This window comes from Anabas testudineus, chromosome 21 (genome assembly GCF_900324465.2).
Source record: "Anabas testudineus chromosome 21, fAnaTes1.2, whole genome shotgun sequence".
In the NCBI taxonomy this organism is placed as follows: Eukaryota; Metazoa; Chordata; class Actinopteri; order Anabantiformes; family Anabantidae; genus Anabas; species Anabas testudineus.
In genome coordinates, this window is record NC_046629.1 from 9,168,733 (window position 1) to 9,189,846 (window position 21,114).

The following is a 21,114-nucleotide window of genomic DNA, read 5'->3' on the forward strand; positions in this document are numbered from 1 at the left end:
CCTTTGCCTTTTTTGCCCATACTAGCCTAGCTCCACTTTCTGTGTGCCCTGGACCCTGATTAAATTCAAGTACACTGAAGAGAAAAAAAAAACCCTCGGGGTTTTGTGGAGTGACAGAACAGACCTAATCACTACATACTGCAGAGGTTGTATTGTTATATTTTATGCTGCCTTGTGCTTCTCATCAGGAACATGACTACTTGACTAATAAAGCACAAGAGAGGAAAAGAGAGGCTCCTTATAATTGTGTCTAAACCCGCCCCTTCTACTTCCTTCTAAGTAGAGATCGGTTTAATGTGTTACATAATGTTAGTCCTTTTTATCTTTTACATTGTGGCATTTATTTCAACAGATACATGTCTATATTGGCAACTGTAATGTTTAAATTCAGAAATTTCCTTATTTTAATTATCTACGTTGAGAAAATGAGACCAAGTCTAAGCACTTCTGTCCATTTTCCCTAAAATGTCAGAGTTTTTCCCTTGGCCTGTTACATCTGACAGTGTGCTTACTAATAGAATTTTTCCAGGATTTCTATTTTGTCATACTTATTCTCCAGCAGTAAGGTAAAAGCTTGTGCTTCCACCTAAATTAGATATGCATGACCTGAGTGAAAACACAACTGAATACCATAGTTTTAAGTGTAGCTGCCGTCACTGAAATTGTGGATTGTACTCTCACTATAATAAGTGGTGCACAAGTGGGGCATTGCCATGATAAAATCACCTACCTCATGTAGTAAGATTTTGTTTATTTTTTATGGCATTTAGTTGGAGGGAAATTAGCAAATGTGAAATGAGAGAAAGATCTTTCAAAGCCACATACCAGAGCAAAGAGGTGGAGGAGGAGGAAATTACTGTACTATAAGATATGATGTGTCACTGTCAAAAAAAACTTTAATTTGTGGGTGTATGAAACACAATGAATAGTATGATGAGTTAAAATGTGACAGGCATATTATTATCAGGTTTATGATTAAATAAATTTGTTGGTTATTTAGTGTATACTTCATGCTGTATTCAAAATTGATGGCTAAATTATATTTAATCCAAGTTCCCATTTTTCTCTGTGCATAACTGTCACTTGACTGTCATACTTCAATCTAAAATAGACACTTTAAAAAAAAAATATCGAGTTCTTCGTTGATGATAATAATATACATTAGTCTGCAGGGTTAAAAAGCCGTTTAGGTTGCAGCACAGGTTAGAGTGTGTTTTGAAGTATTAGTCTTTTATACTGTTGAACAGAGTGGATCTAAATTTGTGCATGAAAAATGTAATTATTCAAAAGCTCAATATCTAATTTTTAATAGGATGGTTTCACAACCTTCTGGATGTTACCACTCTTGTGTATACATACCAAAAGATATTGACAAGCTAATGCATCTGCTGGGTTACTCCTGCTAACAGTTTAAATGGTCAGTCTGTTGGACTGTTATTGTGTGAATTAGCCAAATAGCTGCTTTAAAGACAGGAGGTCAAATGGCTGTAATACTGTAAATGGATAAAAATATTACTGAATGCTTGGCTGTTAAAATGTAGCTATAAAGATCACATTTAAAATGTTATGATTCAGTGTCTGTTTATTTGTTAAAACGGGAAACCACTAAAATACACTTTATAGACTATTACTTAGTTTTTCAGTTGAGTCAGCATTAGTTATTATTAAAATCCAGTTGCCTCCAATTTAGTTGATGAAAGCACTGTTTGTGTAACCAGTTTTACAGTATCAATAGCAATGTGCACTAATGACTGATATTTGTGTCATAAAAACTATAGATTTGAATTTGTAGATCTAATCTCTAGAAGGGAGGGTGTAACACTTTGTCAGACTGAAATTTTATGATCATGGATTTTAGTAATATACAAACTTTAACTCTCAGATTACTTGAATTTAGTATGTGTATCTGTTGTGATCACATTGTTGAAATTGGTGTAAATATTTTAATCCAGTTCTTTGAATAAGGACTTCAGCATTGTTGGCCATGTCTCTGTGGGCTGTTGTCAAATTAGTAGTGGTGTATTTTAACAGTTTGTATTCCTGTGGTGCCTACAGTTAATGCTACAGGTCGGTTCTGTGGTATTTGACTTTTCACTCTCGTTGTAGAGCACCGTTGTGCTGTTTCAGACTGTTAGCATGACATTCTGTGACTCATCATTCTGTCTTCTCAGACCCCTCCGGCAAAATGGGCTCCCACCCCCATTTCCTGGTGAAAGTGTGCCTCTCTTCTTGTACTTGCTCACATGTGTTGTAGGCAGGCTGCAGCGAACCCCCACTCTTCTCTTCCTTCTTTTTGCAACACTCAGCATAAACTTTATAGTATTCAAATTTGCTGTGATGGGAACAGGTTTTCACAGGTCTTGTTGGTTGTTTTCCAGAAGTTGCCTTTGGTTTCAGTTCTATATCTCAGTAGCATTAAATACAAGCTGTCAAAATGTTTATTATGTGTATCAGTCACTTCTCTTGCAGAACATAACTAGCATAATTTAAGTTCTGTAAGAATCTAAATTGTGGTCATCCTACATAAACCATAAATTAAGCTCTTGTCTGTTTAATTTGCATGATGTATTTAAGCACCAAGTTGAATTTGATGTCACTAGTGGCAACAGTGCAGTATATGAGGGTGTCAGGTCCTTGCATGGTTCTCACAAGCACATGATTTGCATTTGCTTTGATTTTTGCATACAGTAGGTGCTGCATCACTGTAGAGAATAGGCCTTTATACCCGTTTTACTAAAATGATTAAAAGCTTAAAACCATTTATACAGTTGCACCAGCATTTTTAAATAATTGCCAGTTTTGTTCCAACTGCTCGTATGGTGTGTGTGTATGTGTCACTACATTTTCAGTAAATCTGTTCAAAAATATTTTAATATTTAGTGACATGCTTAGGTGGGATAATCTGCTGTGAACACTAATGTATAGAGGCTAGTCAATTAGCAGCTTTATAAATATTTCTGAATTTTCAAAATGTCAGCCAGTCTTATCTGAAGGTCTGATCTTTTGTGCCTTTTGCATTTAAACAGCTGCAAATTATTGCTGTTTTTTTTCCCTGTAGTGACAGATGAACTTGGACAGCATGTTTAAAAAGAACACGTCTCCGCTTGATAATTAAATTTTAGGTAGTAATATGATAACCTGCAACAGCACTGGCAGTAAGATCTGACATAGCAAGAGTAAGCCTCCTCTGACTAGACACACATGGTGTTTTCATTTTTGCTGCACCAGCCTTTTTTTCCACCTAAGGGCACAGATTAGCCCAAAGTAATAACTTGTAAGTGATTAGATTGGAAAGATTTATAATGATCCTAAAATATTGTTGGATGTTTTTTGAATTTTGATTTTATTACCCTTAACTTGGTAAACAAGCAACACCTCACCTACTTCCCAGAATCAGGCAGTGTGCTTGGGTGCACATAGACAGGTACTTTCTAATACAGTGTGACCAACAATGTCTCGATGGATCAGTTTTAAGTTTGCTTTAACAGCTAATTTGGTGCATTTTTGACTGTAATGTCAGCACTCATGATGTTGGATGTGATCCACTGTTGTGTAATTGTCACTGCCTGTACAGTTGTAAGTAGGTAGGTCAGGCCTAGCCAAGAACAAAGTGAAATGAATAGAAGAATATTATAGTCTTTATTGGCATGTAGTTATTTTCTATAATTTGAGCCGTAAAATACACGAGAGGCATAATACAAATTATTTGGTTTGTTTGTTTTTGTGTCAATGTTTAAGCTCACTGAGCAGTGTAACAGAACTGCAAGTCCTCAGAAAACCTCATTATTTTTAGCAGGAAATATTTTGATTGTCATGAGCATTTAACATTTTTTTGGACTGTCAACCAGAGAAATGTCAGTATCTGAATTTAAACGAGGCATTTGAGTTGGAATATGCACAAAAAACAAGTATAGTCTTTGTGCTTGTGTATGGGTGTGCCATTCAACTCACACTTTAGCTTTGCTTCCTCTTTTGCCCCTTCTGCTTGTGTGTGTATGCACATATAACATGGAGTACACTTTACTTGAATATTAATTTGAGCCTTACAGACGAGTCTGTATTTAGTGATTTACTGTAATGATAGAAGTTGTGGAAGTTGTCAGAACTTAATTTCTTGATGTGGTTGGAGGCATTCTTTTTTTTATAGTTTAATGCTATTGGTCAAGTGTAAATCAGGTCCTCATGTTGTACTTTTGAAATTGCATCACAGTGTAGTGCTTTGTCTGCATCCTGTTTATTGCTGCTCTGTCTTTCGTAGCAGTAGGAGGAAGCCTGAGATAGTTCAGATGAAGTGGTAAATAATTTTGGAGAAATCAGAAATGAATTTGCTGCGGAATACGTAATACGGAGCTGAAACACTTTGTTTACACAGTAGGAGCAGGTACTGCAATTGTGTTTGCATTAAATATTTTACCAGACACACTGGTGTGTTTATATGACAGACACTGCTGTTGGTCTTGAGGAAACCTTATGTGGTCCATGCTTTCTTTTAAAGAGGTAAATTAAATATCTGACCATAGACAAACCTGTGAAGTCATTGACTCCACTTTTGTAAGGCATGCTCTCAGTAACAAATTAAAAACGGCACAATAATTTACATTTTTCATTACTTCTGATGTTTTTTGTGCTTCCATCAACCAGTTTCATACATTAGTTACTTATTATTTATTAAATCTAAACTTAATTTCCAGTCCAGTGTTGCAAATAATCTTTTTATAAGTAAATATATTGCATATGTCAAGTGTGAATATTCCAAAGCGTCACAGGCACACCTAACAGTAAGTGGAAGGGGTGGTGTATACCTGTGGGGTGGAAAAATGACTCAGAGGTCACTCTCGCATATCTGCCAGTGTTGTCTTATGAAATGGTGCAATACAGTTGTCTTTGTCAGGTATGTGTTTTTACATGTTTCTAGATTTATTTATTTACTTTTCTGACTAGGTATGGCTGAAGCCCTTCCAGGGAATCCCAGTCCCACTGCCTGTGGCCTGCTGGACATGTTTTGCTGGCAGTGCAAATGTAACACGTTTTTCTAGGATTAACACATAGTATTACAGTGGTGGTGTTTGTTGCATCCCTGGTGTACAATGAACATTCACCACCTCCTGGTAGCTTTTACACTTGGACACCATCACAAAGTATTATTAATAAACGGTGGTATACTTTTTTCTTTATAATCAGTTATTTTCTCATTATGGGTGAGCTTAGCCTTTACTGCTGTTGCTATGCTTTGTACACTCTACCAAAGTAGCCGATGAAATACATCTAAAGTTGTGAACGTAGTATATTTGTACTATGTCTACCAAACACAGGACAACAATAGTTTGGCTAGCCTAAGACCTGGTATTATCTAGCTTAAATGTTACAAATGATGTACTTGTCATTTTGTAGGGACATATTTGCTTGGGATGCCAGAGTGAACATAGAAAGTGCAGTTAGATTTACATTCATTAACTCATGGCTAATACAAGTATTTATCTGAATGTTTTTTAATTGTTATGGCTTTCAAACTAGACTGTTGTGTCTGCTGATATTTAACTTGGAGTAGTTTCCTTCTGCACTCCACTATCCAATGATAGAAAGCATTATGAACACAATCAGAGTCAAATTTGCATGGATCTTTTCATGTGATTTCTAATCAGGGTTTTTTCCCCTCACAGCTTAGGATGTCATTGTAGATCTCCCTTTAGTTTTTGTTTATACAGACAGAAGACTCTGTAACACAGACCAGAAGAGGACAGCCCAGACCACTTGATCTGGGGCGGTGATGGGCTGTCATGTCCGTGTTCCTGTACCCGATGGGGTGTAGGAGGTTACTTGACCTTCAACCTTGAGGTCAGGTGACTCTTTGAGGCCATTGTATAGGGAGCAAATGTCGTAGGAATGGGTTAAAAAGGCTGAGCAGTGACGATGACATGTCCGGGCATGCTTCCTTAAAGGAGAGAGAGAAGAATAGGGAGAGGTTAGTGTCATTGATGTGAGCATTTTCACCAGGGCTTGTAAAGAAATTATCCACTTAAAAGGAAATTAAATAGCCTACATGCTTAGTTCCTTTGTGCATTTTTGTTGAGTAATTCCAAGGATGGACATGGTAACCTTGTTGTTTCACGGCAGCTTCAGTTTAATTCACACAATCCAGTCTTGGCCTCGGTAAATTACATGAAATCGGCTAAAAGAAGAAATGTACAAGTTAAGTAAGAGGAAACCTGTATGTAAGTCACAAGTTAATGTGCATTGTATTTCCTGTGTTTGTCTTCGTTGTGTCACAACTACATGTGTAAAATTTCAGGTGGGGGGGGGGGGGGCATCGGTGGTTTTCTGCTCAAAGTAGTGGTTTGTAATTGTAGCTTACAATTAATGGTACAATTAACAACATTTTTTTATAATCCTTAAACCCGGTTATCATTTCTTTTTCTATTTACATGTTAATTAGCTTGGTTCAAATGTTAGAAATAATGTCAGACATCCATTCCACCCCCCAACCACTCATGTCTTAAAAGTTCTAATTTGGTCTGGACTGCTAATGTACATTGTGTAAATTGTAAAATTTGAAAAGCTGAAACTAACTGATGGGTGTTACTTTTTTTAACATACTATTTTGATTTTAGAACATTTTTTTTATTTTCTTTGTTTCTCACATAACTTAATTAGGCAGTCATTCTAGTAGCTGTCACTGCTCCCTCTTTTTTGGCAGGGAATATAGACTCTGATAGGAAATGTGGGGTAGATTTCACCAGAATATGTCTTGCACAGAGCTAAGTTTACAGCCTTACTTATTATGATACTTTTTAAAATTAATTTGTCATACGCTATAGATGTTGTAGCAAAAGAAATTTTAAGACAGATTTAATTTGTAAAATTTCTATTTATGTGCACTCTAATTTACAGAGGAAGTGCTTGATAGTCAGAATAAAAATATTTTTGTACTGTATTTTTCTGTGCTAAGGTTTTATGTGGCATAAGTGTTGCATGTAATTATAGGCACTTACTCAACTTTTAAATTGGAGAGTACTACACTGGTTTTCATTGTCTTCCCTCCCTCCTGCCACTGTCAGGTGTGTCCAACTAGACAACATTGTTGCACCTGTGTTCTCTACCTGAGAACACAGGTAAAATAATTTCCTCCTCAAAATAAAGCTATTTTGCAGTGATCGATGCACAGTTACTAATGTGATGGCACTAGAGGTGTAGTTTGTGGAAAATTTGATTTTAACACTGGGTTTATGTAGTCATTGCTATCTATTTGAGCTACACCACAGGTTTTCACACTGGATTTCTCTGGCCTTTCACACAGCTGTTGCTCAAAATGTGTAGTGTGTCACTATAGCAACTTTTTTTGAATTTGGAAAATGCCCTTTTTATATATCGTTTTCCAGTCATGTTCGGCGGAGAATTTAATTGTGAAGATGATGTGTAATTTATGAGATTGGTGAAGCTTACAAATCTTAATTTGAGGGTCTGCTTTTCCCTCTGTGTATTGGAAGTGATACTTGCTTTTACCTTCCTCATCATGTGATGTTAATGTAATGTGAATGTTTTCTTTCTTTTTTTTTTTTTTTTTGTTTTAAACTAGTATTCTTTGAGCTGCACTGGAGCTTGTGTGTGAGAGAGGGAGGGGACTGCATGTCTTATCCTAGGCTTTTTGGAAAGTACGTATGTCAGAGATGTCATTAGATTCAGGCATCAGGTCCATTTCAGACCAGTCATAATTACAGGTCCATTGAGACCTCTAGTGGCAACACAATCGTTGGACCCGATCTTCAGCAGGATTCTATCAGAATAGTTTAACAATTTGCATACAAAGTATGTTTTTGTTAAAGGTGGATTTAAATATATAAATATATATATTATTATTAATAATATTAAATGATGACATTTTCCAGAATAATTTAGATGTGTATTTAAATTGGTAGCTAAAATACTTTAATGATTCATTCAGTTGGGTAATCCTGTTTTCCTCCACACGTGATGTCATCTATTGAACAATGATGCTTGTAGGGATTCACTGATGTGCTCAGTGATTCTTAAACAAACAATAACTCTTGACACTTGTGCAAACTTTGGTTTGTGGTCTCTCCAGTAACTTGACTCTTGCTTCATCAAAAACCATATGCATTTTTCTCCAGTGAAGCTGTTTCACAGAGGTCACTGTAGTAATATTTTGGCTCATTTTCTGCAGTTTAGGTACAGTGGTTTATGTTTGGTTAAAAACTATTTAACCAAATATGAAACTATCTCTGAACCTATGAGTGCTCAGTTGCTGAATGCTTTCTCTGACAAGTAGTGATCTTTGTGACTTTAACAAAATGTATCTACTTGTAGTGATTAATTTAAGATGAAATGACTTGACAATGCTTTATGGTCATTCTGTAGCCAACTCTATTCCTTCTATACGCCAATCAAGGGAATCCTAATGCAACAGGACTCAATGTCATTTTAGACCACACTGTGCTTCTAGTGTTGTGGCAAAAGTTTGGGGAAGACCCTTTCCTGTGAATCGTAGCAATGTCCCTGTGCGTTAAGCAATAAACAAATAACTGTCTTAATTTGGAAGAACTTCACTGGCCTGGAAAGATCTCTGACCTCAACCCCTTCCAGCAGCCTTGGAATGAATTGGAAGCTGACATTGAGCCAGGCGTCATCACCCCCACATCAACACACAACCTCGCATTGTGGCTAAATTGGTGTAAATCTTCTCCGCCAGATTCAAAAATCTTGTGAAAGGTTTTCTTGGGGGAGCGGAGGCCGTGCTGCAGCATATTCATGCCCCTGATTCTGAAATGAGATTGTCAACAACCATACAAGTTTAATATTCTGCTGTCCACATACTTTTGGCTACACAGTGCTCTTGGATGATAAAAACTGCATTATTGACAGGCTGACCTCAGAATGAAATTAAAATATATTGTCTTGCTGTGTGTTTCAGATGGAGAGCCTCGTTGCCTGCTTCTGGACTGGAAATGTGACTTCAATCTGCAAAAGATGCTGATCATGATGCTGAACGTCTTTAGGTAGATAAATGATACGTCTTAAGTCTATTTGGGCTAAGGACTTGAAAGCTGGAAGATAAAGAGAGTGTAAATATCACAGAAGATGAGAAGAGTTGGAGGCGGAGAGACCATCACTGCAGTTCTGGCGATGCTGTAGCAGCACGGAATGGTTTGTGGGTTATAGTGAGATACAGGCCATACTGTGCTGCTGCAGTGAAGCCTGAAAACACAACCTGGCTGTCACCTCTCAGTTCTTCAACATTTTACACCTTTTCAGTGATGACTGAAGTTACCTTTTACTTGTACTAGGCTGCACTGTCTGAACTAATGCCACATAGGCATTTCTTTCTCGATTATAAAAGTTATCATTCTGATCTGCTGGTCGTTTTACTGTAGCAGCACGTAAATATTGGAGTTAAGACTCTAGCTGAAGCCTCCAGTATTGATCGTGCTGCTGAAGCAAAGCTGGCCACTCGCAATCAGAGCAACTAATCACTGAGTGTACTCGGAGCACGCAGGAGGTGTGGAACAGTGGTTTTTTTCTAACACACATTTCAAACCTTCAACACAGACTTGTTTTTAAATTGAAATGTGTTTGTCTGCAAACTTGCAAAAAATAAAAAATTGAAATTGGATTTTGTCTACAATGTGTTTGGCGTGCTTGTTGTCGGGATATCGCATCGTTTTATATCAAGGTATGTAAAGGAGTAGTTCACACTGGAAATTGTGAACTAGCTTTTTTTGTAATACCGTCATCCTCAGAGAGGAACGCGTGCACACGGTCTGCGGGGCCTTGCTGCAGAGCTACTGGGATGTCCGGCCTGCTCAGCATGAGCCCCGACACACAGATTTAGTCCGGATTATAGTCATTACGGTTATTATGCTGTAGTCTCTGCACAACAGTTATCTTGTGTAAATAAGGCATTCACTTTATAAGAGTCAGAATATTTTTGTTTAAGACATGCATGTTTGGTTTAGGCCTCACATTGTCTTTATCTATTTGCTCTATGTTAACGACGGAGTCGCTTTGTTGCATATTATATCTGCCGCATACCTAAAAAACTGTGTTGTTGCATTCAGATGTTCAGTAAAATAACTAACATTCTGTCCTTTTATTAATACTAAAATCTCTTCAAACGCAGAGAAACGTTATACGGACATTTCTGTTGGACCAGGACTTCGGCTCATGATAATCCTAAATCAGACGTAGTTAATAAAAGGCTGTTTTACAGACCTCTGGGACAGCTGAGCAGCTGTCTCTGACTTTAAAACATTAGGCTGCACAATCTAGGTGAACTCGAGCACTTGAAATTTATATAAAGTTATAAAAAATCTAATAAATTGCAACATAAGTTTTAAAATAAATTTCCATACAGAACACGGATGTTTTATTAAAACACCGTGAGGTCCAGTAATATTTTTCTGGCCACTGAATAAAACGCACAGCAGTTTTCTTCCATTTGGCCTTTTGGGCCTTTCTGTTTCTTCTTTATTTTTAAATAATTCTAATTCTTATTTGTTTGTCCGTCTTTAATTAGCTTATTAAAAGCGGAATTAAGGGTTTTGACAAAAGTCAAATTTACGCAAAATGACACTGAGATAAAATGGTAATGAGGATTTGCGCATCTGTGTAAACACTTTTTTAAAATGAAGGCTTGCCTTTTTGCAAATGTAAAATACATTTGTAGTACGTATACCATCCAGGCATTAATATGGTTTAAATTTAAAAGAGGATTAACCAGAATTTAATAAGACTCATTTTTTTTATAACGCAATGTCAAGGTGCACTTTGAAAATACATTTACTGCAAGTGTGTGTATTCATAGCGGCAGCATAAATCATCATACATCTTGAAGAAATTAGTGAATTCTTGTATCTTTTGTATCTAAGTGCAGTGATTTAAATTTTAGGTTCAATGTTTTGCATACTTAAAAAAAAAAAAAACTCCGCACAGCAAAGCATCAAAATGTGGAAGCAGCGGCCTGAAATACCCAGTTTTCTATTTAGCATGTTTTAAAATTGGTCTTTTTTTAACTTTTGTGCCATTTTATACATATATGTAAGCATTTATATCGAGCGTGCACATTTAAATAATTTGTATAAATAAAGAAGTACAGTGGCACCGGTAGGGTTTGGATGCGCATCTTCGTTATTCGTCACTTGAATTTTCAGAAAACGGAACTACTGTGTAAAATGTATATAACTTTAAGAAAAAACACAAAAGATGTTTTCATAAGAGAAATAATAAAACAGATTTTCACTTAAATTACAATCACACACTCTGGACCACACCAGTGTAAAAGTGCTTGACCTGATCCAAGGATGCGAGAAGACAAGTGTATCCACGGATTCTGGTTATTTACTTATTATTTGGACCTTGACTCGTCACTGACTGTGTAGATGGTGACTGGAAGTTGAATTTGTATTAACCATCATCACGGGTCCACTTTAATATAAAGTGATCCTATGGTGCGGTTGGCTTTGTAGTTTTTGACAAGTAGTTGTTCACAATATTATTTCTTAATTAAGGTTTGTCAGGCTATATTTAAATGTGCGTGCTTTGATAATTAAAATATTAATGCAGTGTGGTACTTTTATTTTGAGCCTATATTTGCCCGGCAACAGAAGGCTAAATATATGTACATGCGTGCCATGACGTGCGTCCTGAATTATGGTCAGTGCTGACATCACAGATTCACTGTGTGGTCTGATTTTAGGATTTCCTCTTTTTTTCACTTCCAAAATACACGTACACAGGGGAATACATCTGAAAAGCATAAATGATCGATGCACAATTCACTTGTTTACACTGTTTGCTCTGACCTATTTTAATAAAGATTACTGTTGGTGCTGTTGGCCAAACCTCTCGCCGAGCTATAACCTAGAATTTTAACAACTTCCACTTCACCACACAATTGCATTTTGATCTGGGATCTAAAGTCGGACGCATGACGTTAAATTGGCTGCACTGTAATGTAAGCGCATGCGGATGTTTCACTTTATAGACTGTATAAGTCATGCAACGAAGGAGTCGCATGAACCTCTGCAAATGCAAGTTATAGAAAAACAGGGATTGCCCAGCACAAATGACAATCATGTGTCCTTAAGTAAATTATTACCAGTGGCTGAGCAAATTTCAGGTTTCTTTGTAAAACAATAATTTGCTGTAACTGTGTTTTTCTCTTGCACTGCGTCTGCAGCCTGCTGAATATTTCACGTGGGCCCTGTTATGCAACGTTTGTAACCTTGAAGAGGTTGCAGCATCACCGTGCTGCGGACGCTCTCTGCGGGGAAGAGAGCATGAACTACACAGCACGTCTCTCTTATGACTAACCTGCCAGCTTCATTGGCTCGACCGTGTCTCTCAATAAGTGGTCTGATTTGGCCTGACGCACTAAATGAAACAAACAACACGGTGTCTTGAATTTCTGTTTTATTTATCAAGACCATCTTGGACATGTAGAAAGTCGTCACCGTAATAAAAAAAAGAAGAGATTGCACATTCGTTGAGTGTAATTTAAATTAGGTTTGTTTGAAGTAAACGTAAACTACAATCTGTGGCTTAAGGACTGATTGTATGATTCTTGATTTTATGGCATCTTTGAGGTCAGAGCTTAAACAAAAAGCACAATTAATTACAAATAAGATCATAAACAAGTGTTTCCATGTATTTAGAAGTATATCTGTCACTAGTTGTGTGGACCACACGGGTCACCTCGACCTGACGTCGTTGTTTTTAGTGCATGAGACGCCACAGGCCAGTAATTAAAACAACTTACAACTGCCAATAAAATTGACAGTGGAGACAATTAGGTTCACGACACACTCCTGACCTGAGCCAATCAAACTCGTGCACAAGTCAGTCATTTCGCGCAGGTACACGTCAGTGTGGTTAAGGTGCGTGGACACTGTGGTGAGAAATGGTTCAAGATGAGAGGACACGTATGCAGCAAGGTTGCACGGCGGCAGGAATAGTGTCAGCAGGGACAAACTCATAAACAAGGTCTTCAATCCACGAGCTGTCATCCGTGAGCTCCCCGCTCGGTACGAGCCGTTCGCGTGAGGGACTGAGATTTTGTCCACTTCTCTGAGCCTCACTGAATCCCACTTTTTAACATCGAAATTTGGCACGACGGGTCCGATGTCCATGTCCTTGGGTGAGGGCAGTGGAGTCCCCTGAAGGACCTGCAACTTTCCCCGAAATTCCTGCATCTGCTGCAGAAAAAACAGGGGGTCGGAGGCACTTCTGAAAGACTCGGCGATGCTGAGTGCCAGCCTCTGCTCCTCCAGCGCTGCGCTCAGCTTGGTGATCTCCGGGTCGTACGCTTGCATCACCACCAGCTTCAGTGTTTCAAAATCGGAGAGGATCTCGCTCTTTTTGCATTCAAACGAACTGATGAGCTTATCGAAGTAGTCTGTCACCTTCTCTGCGTCCTTGGTCACCGACTGTAGCGCCTTTTTCTTATTGGTTTGTAGTGTCTCCAGGCAGGACAGTATGTCTGCGCTCTCCCAGCTCTGCACTCCGTGAAGCAGCTCTTCAAATGCCTCCTTCTCTCGTTGACATGCCTCCTCCAAGGAGCAGAACGCGTGCCCTTTGTGGTCATTTGTTGTTGTTGCGCAAAACCCACAAATGAGTTTTAAGTCCGTGGCGCAAAACATGTTAAGGGGCTGGCCACAGTGTTGTTTACAAACATACATTTTAGGCATCACCCTTATTTTGCTGTACTTCTCCACTATTCCGCGCAAAGAGTAGTTGATCTGCAGGCTGTTTGCGCCGTTGTGAGGGGTCTCTTTGCGGCAAGTGGGGCATTTAAGTGGTGTTCTGTACGCTGGACCTCGGTTCCCCTCCAAGAGTCCCTCCAAGCATTTCTTGCAAAAGCTGTGCGAGCACAACAACACCCGTGGGTCCTCGAAGAGGCTACAGCAGATTGGGCAAGTAAGTTCCTCTTCTAGCTGCTCCATGGTTTCCTGTAAACACATTATCCAAGCGTCAAATCGTTGCTTCATGTGAGTGAAGACAGCCCAGTAAATCAACACTTCTTAAAAATGCTTACATAATACGCACCCAGATCGTGCCACGTAAGGCAGCAGCGGCAATAAATTTACACACGAAAATGCCGTAGCATCGCAAAGGATACAGATTTCGCAGTCATGTTCCAGCTGTGTCAGGAGTGGCCCCGTCCTGAAAGCGAAACTGACTCGCAACGCGGTGCCCGCGTAAAAGGTTGGCACCAGCCCTGCCAAGGGCTGGCGTCGCCAACCTAACGTTTAGTAGCATCCTGCTTTCTGGAGTCCTTCTCGGACCTGCTGGCGTTGTTAGACACTTGAAACAAGCTGGATATACGTGTGGATCGTTTATAAAGTCGCAGGAGCAAACTATAAACACTAACGATTGTTTTTTCCTTAGCTTTGCTTTACAGAACAGCCCGACTGCTGTTAGCTCAGCCGAGCTCTAAATTACCGCCGACTAACCAATCCACTGCGACAAATTATCGACAAGCAGCGTTCGCTATAGCGTTGCTCCTGTTGGCAAGGTACTGAAGGAGGGCTGTGACAGATTTTGCAAGCGCATAGTAACATGCAACTACTGGACCAAAGGAATCACTCACCAGCTGCTGAGACGCACAGTGCAACGCAATCATGGCGCTTGTTGCTGTGCAGACTTCGCCCTTTCCGGGTACAGAGTTAACCACTTCAGTGCTGCACACATACATTTAACAAGCACTGATTCGTTTGCATTGGTGCACAGGCATATTTAAACCCATAGTACAATGTCTGCAACGTGGAGGACGATTATATTTGGATTTATTTGACAGCTTCACTGTGAGCAGTGGCTTGTTTTGGCTTCTGTGCGCTTTGGGTAACTTGCAGAGGATCCCTGACTGTCGGATGGGGGAGGGGCTGTTGCTATGCAAAACATTACAGCGTGAAAAACTGTCAACTAGGTTTCAGTCCCAGCTTGGCATAACGGGCTTTTATACTGGCCCACTTGAGTCACTCGTGTGGCTGCATGTCTGTATGTGCATATGTAAACAGTTAAAACAGTACACGGTGCAAGTGAAGGCGCCAGGTGCATCCACTGGTGCACAAAGTCAACTTGAGTGCTGTGTCGCACTAAGTAGGTAGGTGGGTTATCTGGGTTATCACGATTAAACATAAACTAGCTGCAGTGACATTGCACTTGCTTTAATTTCAAACCACTTCAAAACAGCATCTGAGAATCGTCTTTATTTATGCGTTGTTATGACCGACTCAGCTTGTGATCACTACTTACACCAAACTCACTTTCTATCAACTTGTGGTTATGTAACTTCGACATCCAATAGTTACTTAGTCACGTGTGGAAATGTTGACCTTGATTTTCTTCCCTTGTTTCCATGCCATCAGGAGCAGCTGCCTATCTTAGCCACTGTGATTGGATACAGTGAGGTAGCGGGGGCTTGTGTAGTACCGACCTCTGCCGCAGTGTGCCGCTGTCGCCTGAGGGGGGAGCCTGGCTGTTTAACACCGAGCGCTCTTTGGTTCGATGGGATGACCTCGTTTCCGGATGTTTAGCTAGCACTGAGGCAAGAATGGCTTCGATGTTTACGTGTTGTCTAGGCTGCTGCGGAGATGGCGGATCGGGGCATATACCCCTCAAAGAAATGCCCACTGTTCAGTTAGATACACACCACATGGGTAAGTGAACTTGACTTTATTTCACACCGTTGATGTGCAGATGGTTTGTTTACACACGCTGTTTCTGTGACATGATGGTCTGCTACTTCCGCCGTTACTGTTTGCTAGCCAACGCGGCTAATCTTAACTACGCTCATAAACAGCCCACATAATCAACACTCTGATCCGGATCCGGGCAAAACACAACTTGCCGTTAGTTCGGACCCAAAAAGAAACTCGAGTGGAGCCTGAATCAGATCACGATGTCATGTCCTCTCACACATGCTGTTTTAGCTAACACCCATCATGCTAGCACGATCACGACTTAAAAAAGTCATGTTGGCTAGTGCTAATAAAAGCTAATAAAGGCTGATTGAGGTTTGAGCGTTGAGTGTACGAATGAATACGTGATGTTTCTTCAAATTTAATTAAATATTGCCTGCCTGCCTGGCCATAATGACACCAAACCAAAATCTTCGGCAGGAATCAAAAAACGACCAGCTGAAATTGTCGTACCAGACTAAAGGCAGAGTAGTCGGTAGTTTGATTGAAGATATATTGATATTGAAGTACGAGTGTTGTGGGGAAAACTGCAATAAACCCACTAACAAACCGACTAATACTAGCGTATTTGTCTTTTTATGTCCAAATTTTTCTAGTCAATTAAAGTCACGCTTCTGACCTTACACAGAATTGCGTTTTGATTACTTAGTTTTCTAGTTTTTAGTGGACCATTATGAACTGAATAACTAACAAGTGTTTTTATTCTGATAAATAGGTGTAATATCATGTGATGTGTATATCAACCAGTTTATTACTTGTCTCATTTAAAAAAAAAAAAAGGGATTAACAATTTTCATTTTAAAACGTCTAGGTAGACAAGATTGAGATGATTACTTAATAATTCTCTTTAATAATATTTTTTTAAATGAAGAATTCCTTAATAATTAAAAGTTGACAAAATTGTCAGTGCAGAAAAGAGCTGTCAGTTTTATCCTAGAATTGTGATTGTACTGAAAAACGTACTCTTTTTTTGTTTTTCAGGGACAGATGTTGTCATTGTTAAGAGCGGACGGAGAATATGTGGCACTGGAGGCTGCCTGGCCAATGCTCCTCTGCACCAGAACAAAAGTTATTTTGAATTTAAGATCCAGTCCACTGGTAAGTGTTTGGCTTGTAGCTGATGATGACAGTGCTTCCATGTTTTTTCTTCCTTCTCAGCGTGCCAGATTTACATTTTCTGGGGCATTTGTAGAGGTCATTATTGATTCTGACGTAGTGCATCTTTTAGTAGTTACACTGTACACTTTTAACTGCATGCAATTCTGTACACTTATAAGGACAGCAACTGAGGACATGGCCCATTTGCTGTCTTCCAAATGAAACAGCCTACACTAAAGTAGCACTCACTAGTCTTAGACTTGTTTTGCTATGCAGAGCATGCTATACCTGTGGAGCTCACCTGCTAACTTTATCGCTTGCATGTTCTAGTCTCTTTACTGGTAAAATAGCAGATACTTCAGTTTTGTTCTTCTTTTCTAGGTGTGTGGGGAGTGGGTGTGGCTACTCAGAAAGTGAATCTTAATCAAGTGCCTTTGGGCAGAGACACAAACAGCCTAGTCCTGAGGCATGATGGGTCTGTGTACCACAATAATGAAGAGAAGAGTCGTCTACCTGCAAACAGCCTTCCCCAGGAGGGTGACATTGTGGTAAGTGCAGAGTTTGTATTACTCGATCCTGAATATAAGGATTGAAGTGTTGTACTTAAAGCAGCAGCTAAGTTTTATCTGACCACATACGTGGTCTGAAATGTATGAATAATATTAATGGGCTTAAATCTTATGAGCAAGCCTTCTTGTTTCTAATTAAAACACAGGGATTGTATTGTGTGACATAAGTACTCATGCAATTTATTGCAGAATAGAGCTACTGCACCAATGTTGATGAGATTTATACTTATCAGTCTACTCTGTACACACACTGAGCTATCTCATGATCTTCCAGCAGACATGTGACCTTCGATTGTATGTGTTTACAAAGCTTGGTCAACCTCTACAAACCAATAATTTATTAGAAGCCTGTTGTAACATGGCTGGCCTGCAAGTCACATGTAAACTTGCCTTAAATGGCAACAGCCACATTGTAAATCATGCTCTAATGTGTGCTGGGCTCCCTCCTTTTTGCACCAAAGTTTGAAAAATGTACACCAAATGGCTTTTTGGCATCAGTTTGTAAAACATAATTGATTCATCATTACCCTGAAACAGCATCTGTGGCAATTATCTACAAAGATTGTTTGTCAGGACTCTTTAATTTTGGGAGTACAAATAGTTTCTAGAGTGGTTTGTTCAGTATGTGTGCAGCAGAAGATCTTGCAGTTAGAGTACAAAACACAAAACAAGCAGGTGGAAGCTGTTAAAATACAAGTACCCCTCTATTCATGATTGATGGGTTTTGACCCAATAACTGTCATTCACTCAAAAGAATATACACGAAGTCCAGTCCTACACAGGTTTTCTGTTTACTACTTTAACTTACTTGCTATGTCAACATGAAAGTAGGTGGAGACTTCAATTGGTTGAATGGAAATATCATTGACCTTAATTATTTAACCTCAAGCTACCATTGGTCTAACTGCAGAAAGGCACGGATAGCTAAGAAGAATATACCTACATACATATATATATGTTATTTGGATAAACCCCGGTCCAACCTGTTCCTGTTTGTCTTTACTTGGCCTGAATGTAGGATTTTTACATAATTTACCATATAGTCACAATGATGGCACATGTATAATACTGATATTTTAAATGAATGTCAGTAAATGCAGCCAGGTTTAAATTAGTTGATTTTGGGTTCTGTTCCTCAGGGCATCACATATGACCATGTGGAGCTGAGTTTATATCTGAATGGAAAGAACATGCACTGTCCTGCCTCAGGGATCCGAGGCACTGTGTACCCTGTTGTATATGGTAAGTTAACTTGCATTATATACTGACTAATTAACCAATCGTGGGATTATTTGTGAGCTTTTTTAAATGTATTGAACACGTTTATGTGAACCTTACTGATGGCAGAACTGCTTTTTTCTTAAATGTTTCAATGACAGTTACAGCTTCATTCCACTAGAGGGCTGTATTTATACAATTTTATATTACACTGCTCATTTCAGGTTGTTAATTGTATAAAAAATATATATATTTTTTTGTTGTTGAAATGTTGTTCTTTAACAAATTAAAATAAGTAATACATTAAAAAACTATGTAAAGTGCTAGTTTATTAACATGTAATGTACATGTTATTTAGCGTAGTAGCTTATCAAACTACTACTTACTAAAGTTTCATAAGCTGAAGTGTCTTAGTTACAGGGTCTAGACAGCAGCAGATGATTTCATCACCTCTGACATCTCTTAACAGTTTCACTCTGCTGTAACTTGTGATGCTGGTTGGCTGGTTGTGAGTGTGTGGGGCTGTTATTCTAGCTGATTTGCATGAGTCAGCTACTAAGCTGGCTGGGTATGTCAATCCAGAGTTGAGTTGATTACATTCAGGCACCCAGAAATTCCAGTATTACCAAACTCAGACAATTTTAATGCTGAGATCCTGTTCAAATAATAGGCCTTTTTTTTCACAGCAGACATTTGGCTTGCGAGGAAAAGCCCAGTTGAAGACAATAAAAATAACCACTTTCCATGCATGTGGTGCTACTTGTAAACTGGTTCTCTGCCATGGTTTAGTACTTGTACTTGACGGAGCTGTCATCACTGGTGCTATTCCTACTATAAGATAAAATGTCTGCTGAGAATTAGGAATAGACAACTTGGTAAGACAAACAATAAAGAGATCAAAACATTCGTTTTTCAAATCACTTTCTGCTCACTCACTACATAATAGTCAAATGAGATTTTCATATGAAACTCTTTACTCACTGGTTTAGGGTGGGCAGGGCTCAGTTGAAGAAAAAAAAAAAAAGAAAAAGGAATGTCCCTTATCAGTATTTGATAAAATCAATCAAATAAGAGAACAGTTGTGGGGTTGTTGCCAGGTCAATGTCATATCTGGTCAAACCACACCCAAACAGCCAATTTCTCTCTTAGTGAATAAAACTTTGCTTAGTGTTTTGTTGTTTATTATTAAGTCATGAATGTTTATTAACACAACCGTAACCGTTTCCTCAGGCTTGAACATGTAAATATAAAAGAAAAGGTGTCGAAGAGACTTTGGCTTTAATGCTTGTGCTTTGGGTTTCTTCTCTCTCTCGTTCCAGTGGATGACAGTGCCATCTTAGACTGCCAGTTCAGTGACTTCTATCACACACCTCCACAAGGATTTGAGAAGATCCTCTTTGAACAACAAATCTTCTAAAGGAGCACTTCAGCCTCAGACCCTCTCGACGTTATCGCCCTCCTCTAGCAAACCAACCTCTGTGACACTACAGTTTGACCTTGATTGGATGTTATCATTATTTGTGGCTTGACTGCCTGTTTTGTTTTTTCTGATTACTTTGTCTCTGTACTGCTGCTCTGGATTGATTTAACAATATCCTTGAGGATATATTGATTTCTGATTTTCATTGGTTGGCTATGATGGGCTGTTACTGTTTATGCTGACAAAAAAACGATGATCACCTTGTGTAAGTGGTAATCACCTTTTATCAACTCCAACACTTTTTTTCTGTGTGTAGATGCCAGGATCAGAAGCCATGTTTTATTGATATCACTTGACATTCATGTTTGTCAAAATGTAATCTCCTTGATTTTGTATTTACATCACAGCATACATTCTATTTGTATTCATTTGAGTCTCAAATCAGAGTGATATGTCTCTTTGATATGACTAAACAGCTTGTGGACTAATTGAGAGTCAGCTGTAAGTACTGACACACCGTTTAACAGTATCCTGTTCACTTTCCTAATGACAAATACAATTAAAAGTAGGGATATCGCAACACTAGATAATTCATGTCACTGTTTCAGTTTGAGGTGATACTGCGAGCTTTAAAATACCAGTGGAAATCCCAGAGGACAGCCAGCGTCTGAGGTTGACTTTGCTGAGATGACTGTGCAGGAAAATGTTTTACAAAGTGAAATATTTCTTACAAGCTGGAAACTAATGTATATTATAATTCATTTCTATATTACTATTCTGAACTGCCCTTTAGTTTTCCCACACTTTCCCTGTCCTGAAATATTTTATGGAGTATTTATTCTATATCATAATATTACCAGAGCTGGTGCTGGTCGTCTCTCGTTAGAGATGTGTTTAAAAGTGTCAGTCTGTTCTGTGTTGTATTTGGCAATTACATATCCGCTGCTGAAGTGTGAAAGTCGAATATTTAAAAAGCTTGTCTTTGTTTGCACTAATGATGATGTTGTACAAGCAAATCCAAATATTGTTGATCCATTAAACGTTTGTGTCTGGAAGCATCCCTTCTGAGTCCTGTTGTGTCTCAGGTTTGTTGTGAAGT

General features: G+C 38.8%; 2 protein-coding genes and 1 long non-coding RNA gene across 6 annotated transcripts; 2 read left to right on the plus strand and 1 right to left on the minus strand.

The window, feature by feature from the left end:
- Positions 1-3,643: 3,643 nt before the first annotated feature.
- On the minus strand, positions 3,644-14,812 carry trim13 (tripartite motif containing 13). Of its 3 annotated transcripts, XR_003299795.1 has the most exons (3): positions 14,600-14,636; positions 6,041-6,169; positions 3,644-5,932 (listed from the first exon to the last, which is right to left on the minus strand). XR_003299795.1 is itself a non-coding variant. In XM_026375965.2 (2 exons), the coding sequence occupies exons 1-2, from the start codon at positions 14,702-14,704 to the stop codon at positions 12,756-12,758; spliced, it is 1,308 nt and encodes a 435-aa protein (XP_026231750.1). In that variant the 5' UTR covers positions 14,705-14,812; the 3' UTR covers positions 10,424-12,755. The 3 variants fall into 3 exon arrangements, 2 of the variants coding, with proteins under 2 accessions (XP_026231750.1, XP_026231751.1); XM_026375965.2 differs by lacking the exons at positions 3,644-5,932; positions 6,041-6,169 and adding an exon at positions 10,424-13,958 and having other exon boundaries at positions 14,600-14,812; XM_026375966.2 differs by lacking the exons at positions 3,644-5,932; positions 6,041-6,169; positions 14,600-14,636 and adding exons at positions 10,424-13,958; positions 14,056-14,195.
- LOC117153129 lies at positions 6,178-9,632 on the plus strand. Its single transcript, XR_004463551.1, has 2 exons — positions 6,178-7,649; positions 8,927-9,632. It is a non-coding gene; the product is annotated as an uncharacterized LOC117153129 (long non-coding RNA).
- spryd7b (SPRY domain containing 7b) lies at positions 14,543-21,070 on the plus strand. 2 transcript variants are annotated; one of them, XM_026375968.1, is made up of 6 exons: positions 14,543-14,667; positions 15,378-15,668; positions 16,692-16,808; positions 17,190-17,356; positions 18,517-18,619; positions 19,915-21,070. In XM_026375968.1, the coding sequence occupies exons 2-6, from the start codon at positions 15,563-15,565 to the stop codon at positions 20,010-20,012; spliced, it is 591 nt and encodes a 196-aa protein (XP_026231753.1). In that variant the 5' UTR covers positions 14,543-14,667; positions 15,378-15,562; the 3' UTR covers positions 20,013-21,070. The 2 variants fall into 2 exon arrangements, with proteins under 2 accessions (XP_026231753.1, XP_026231752.1); XM_026375967.1 differs by lacking the exon at positions 14,543-14,667 and adding an exon at positions 15,020-15,112.
- Positions 21,071-21,114: the final 44 nt, after the last annotated feature.

Excerpts from the sequence above, each read along its gene's own strand:
- trim13 (XM_026375965.2), bottom strand. The coding sequence starts at position 14,704 with ATGTATGTGTGCAGCACTGAAGTGGTTAACTCTGTACCCGGAAAGGGC. Across the intron at positions 13,959-14,599 it reads ACTGTGCGTCTCAGCAGCTG|GAAACCATGGAGCAGCTAGA; the intron begins GTGAGTGATTCC and ends ATGTGTTTACAG.
- spryd7b (XM_026375968.1), top strand. The coding sequence starts at position 15,563 with ATGGCTTCGATGTTTACGTGTTGTCTAGGCTGCTGCGGAGATGGCGGA. Across the intron at positions 15,669-16,691 it reads GTTAGATACACACCACATGG|GGACAGATGTTGTCATTGTT; the intron begins GTAAGTGAACTT and ends TTTGTTTTTCAG. Across the intron at positions 17,357-18,516 it reads CCCAGGAGGGTGACATTGTG|GGCATCACATATGACCATGT; the intron begins GTAAGTGCAGAG and ends TCTGTTCCTCAG.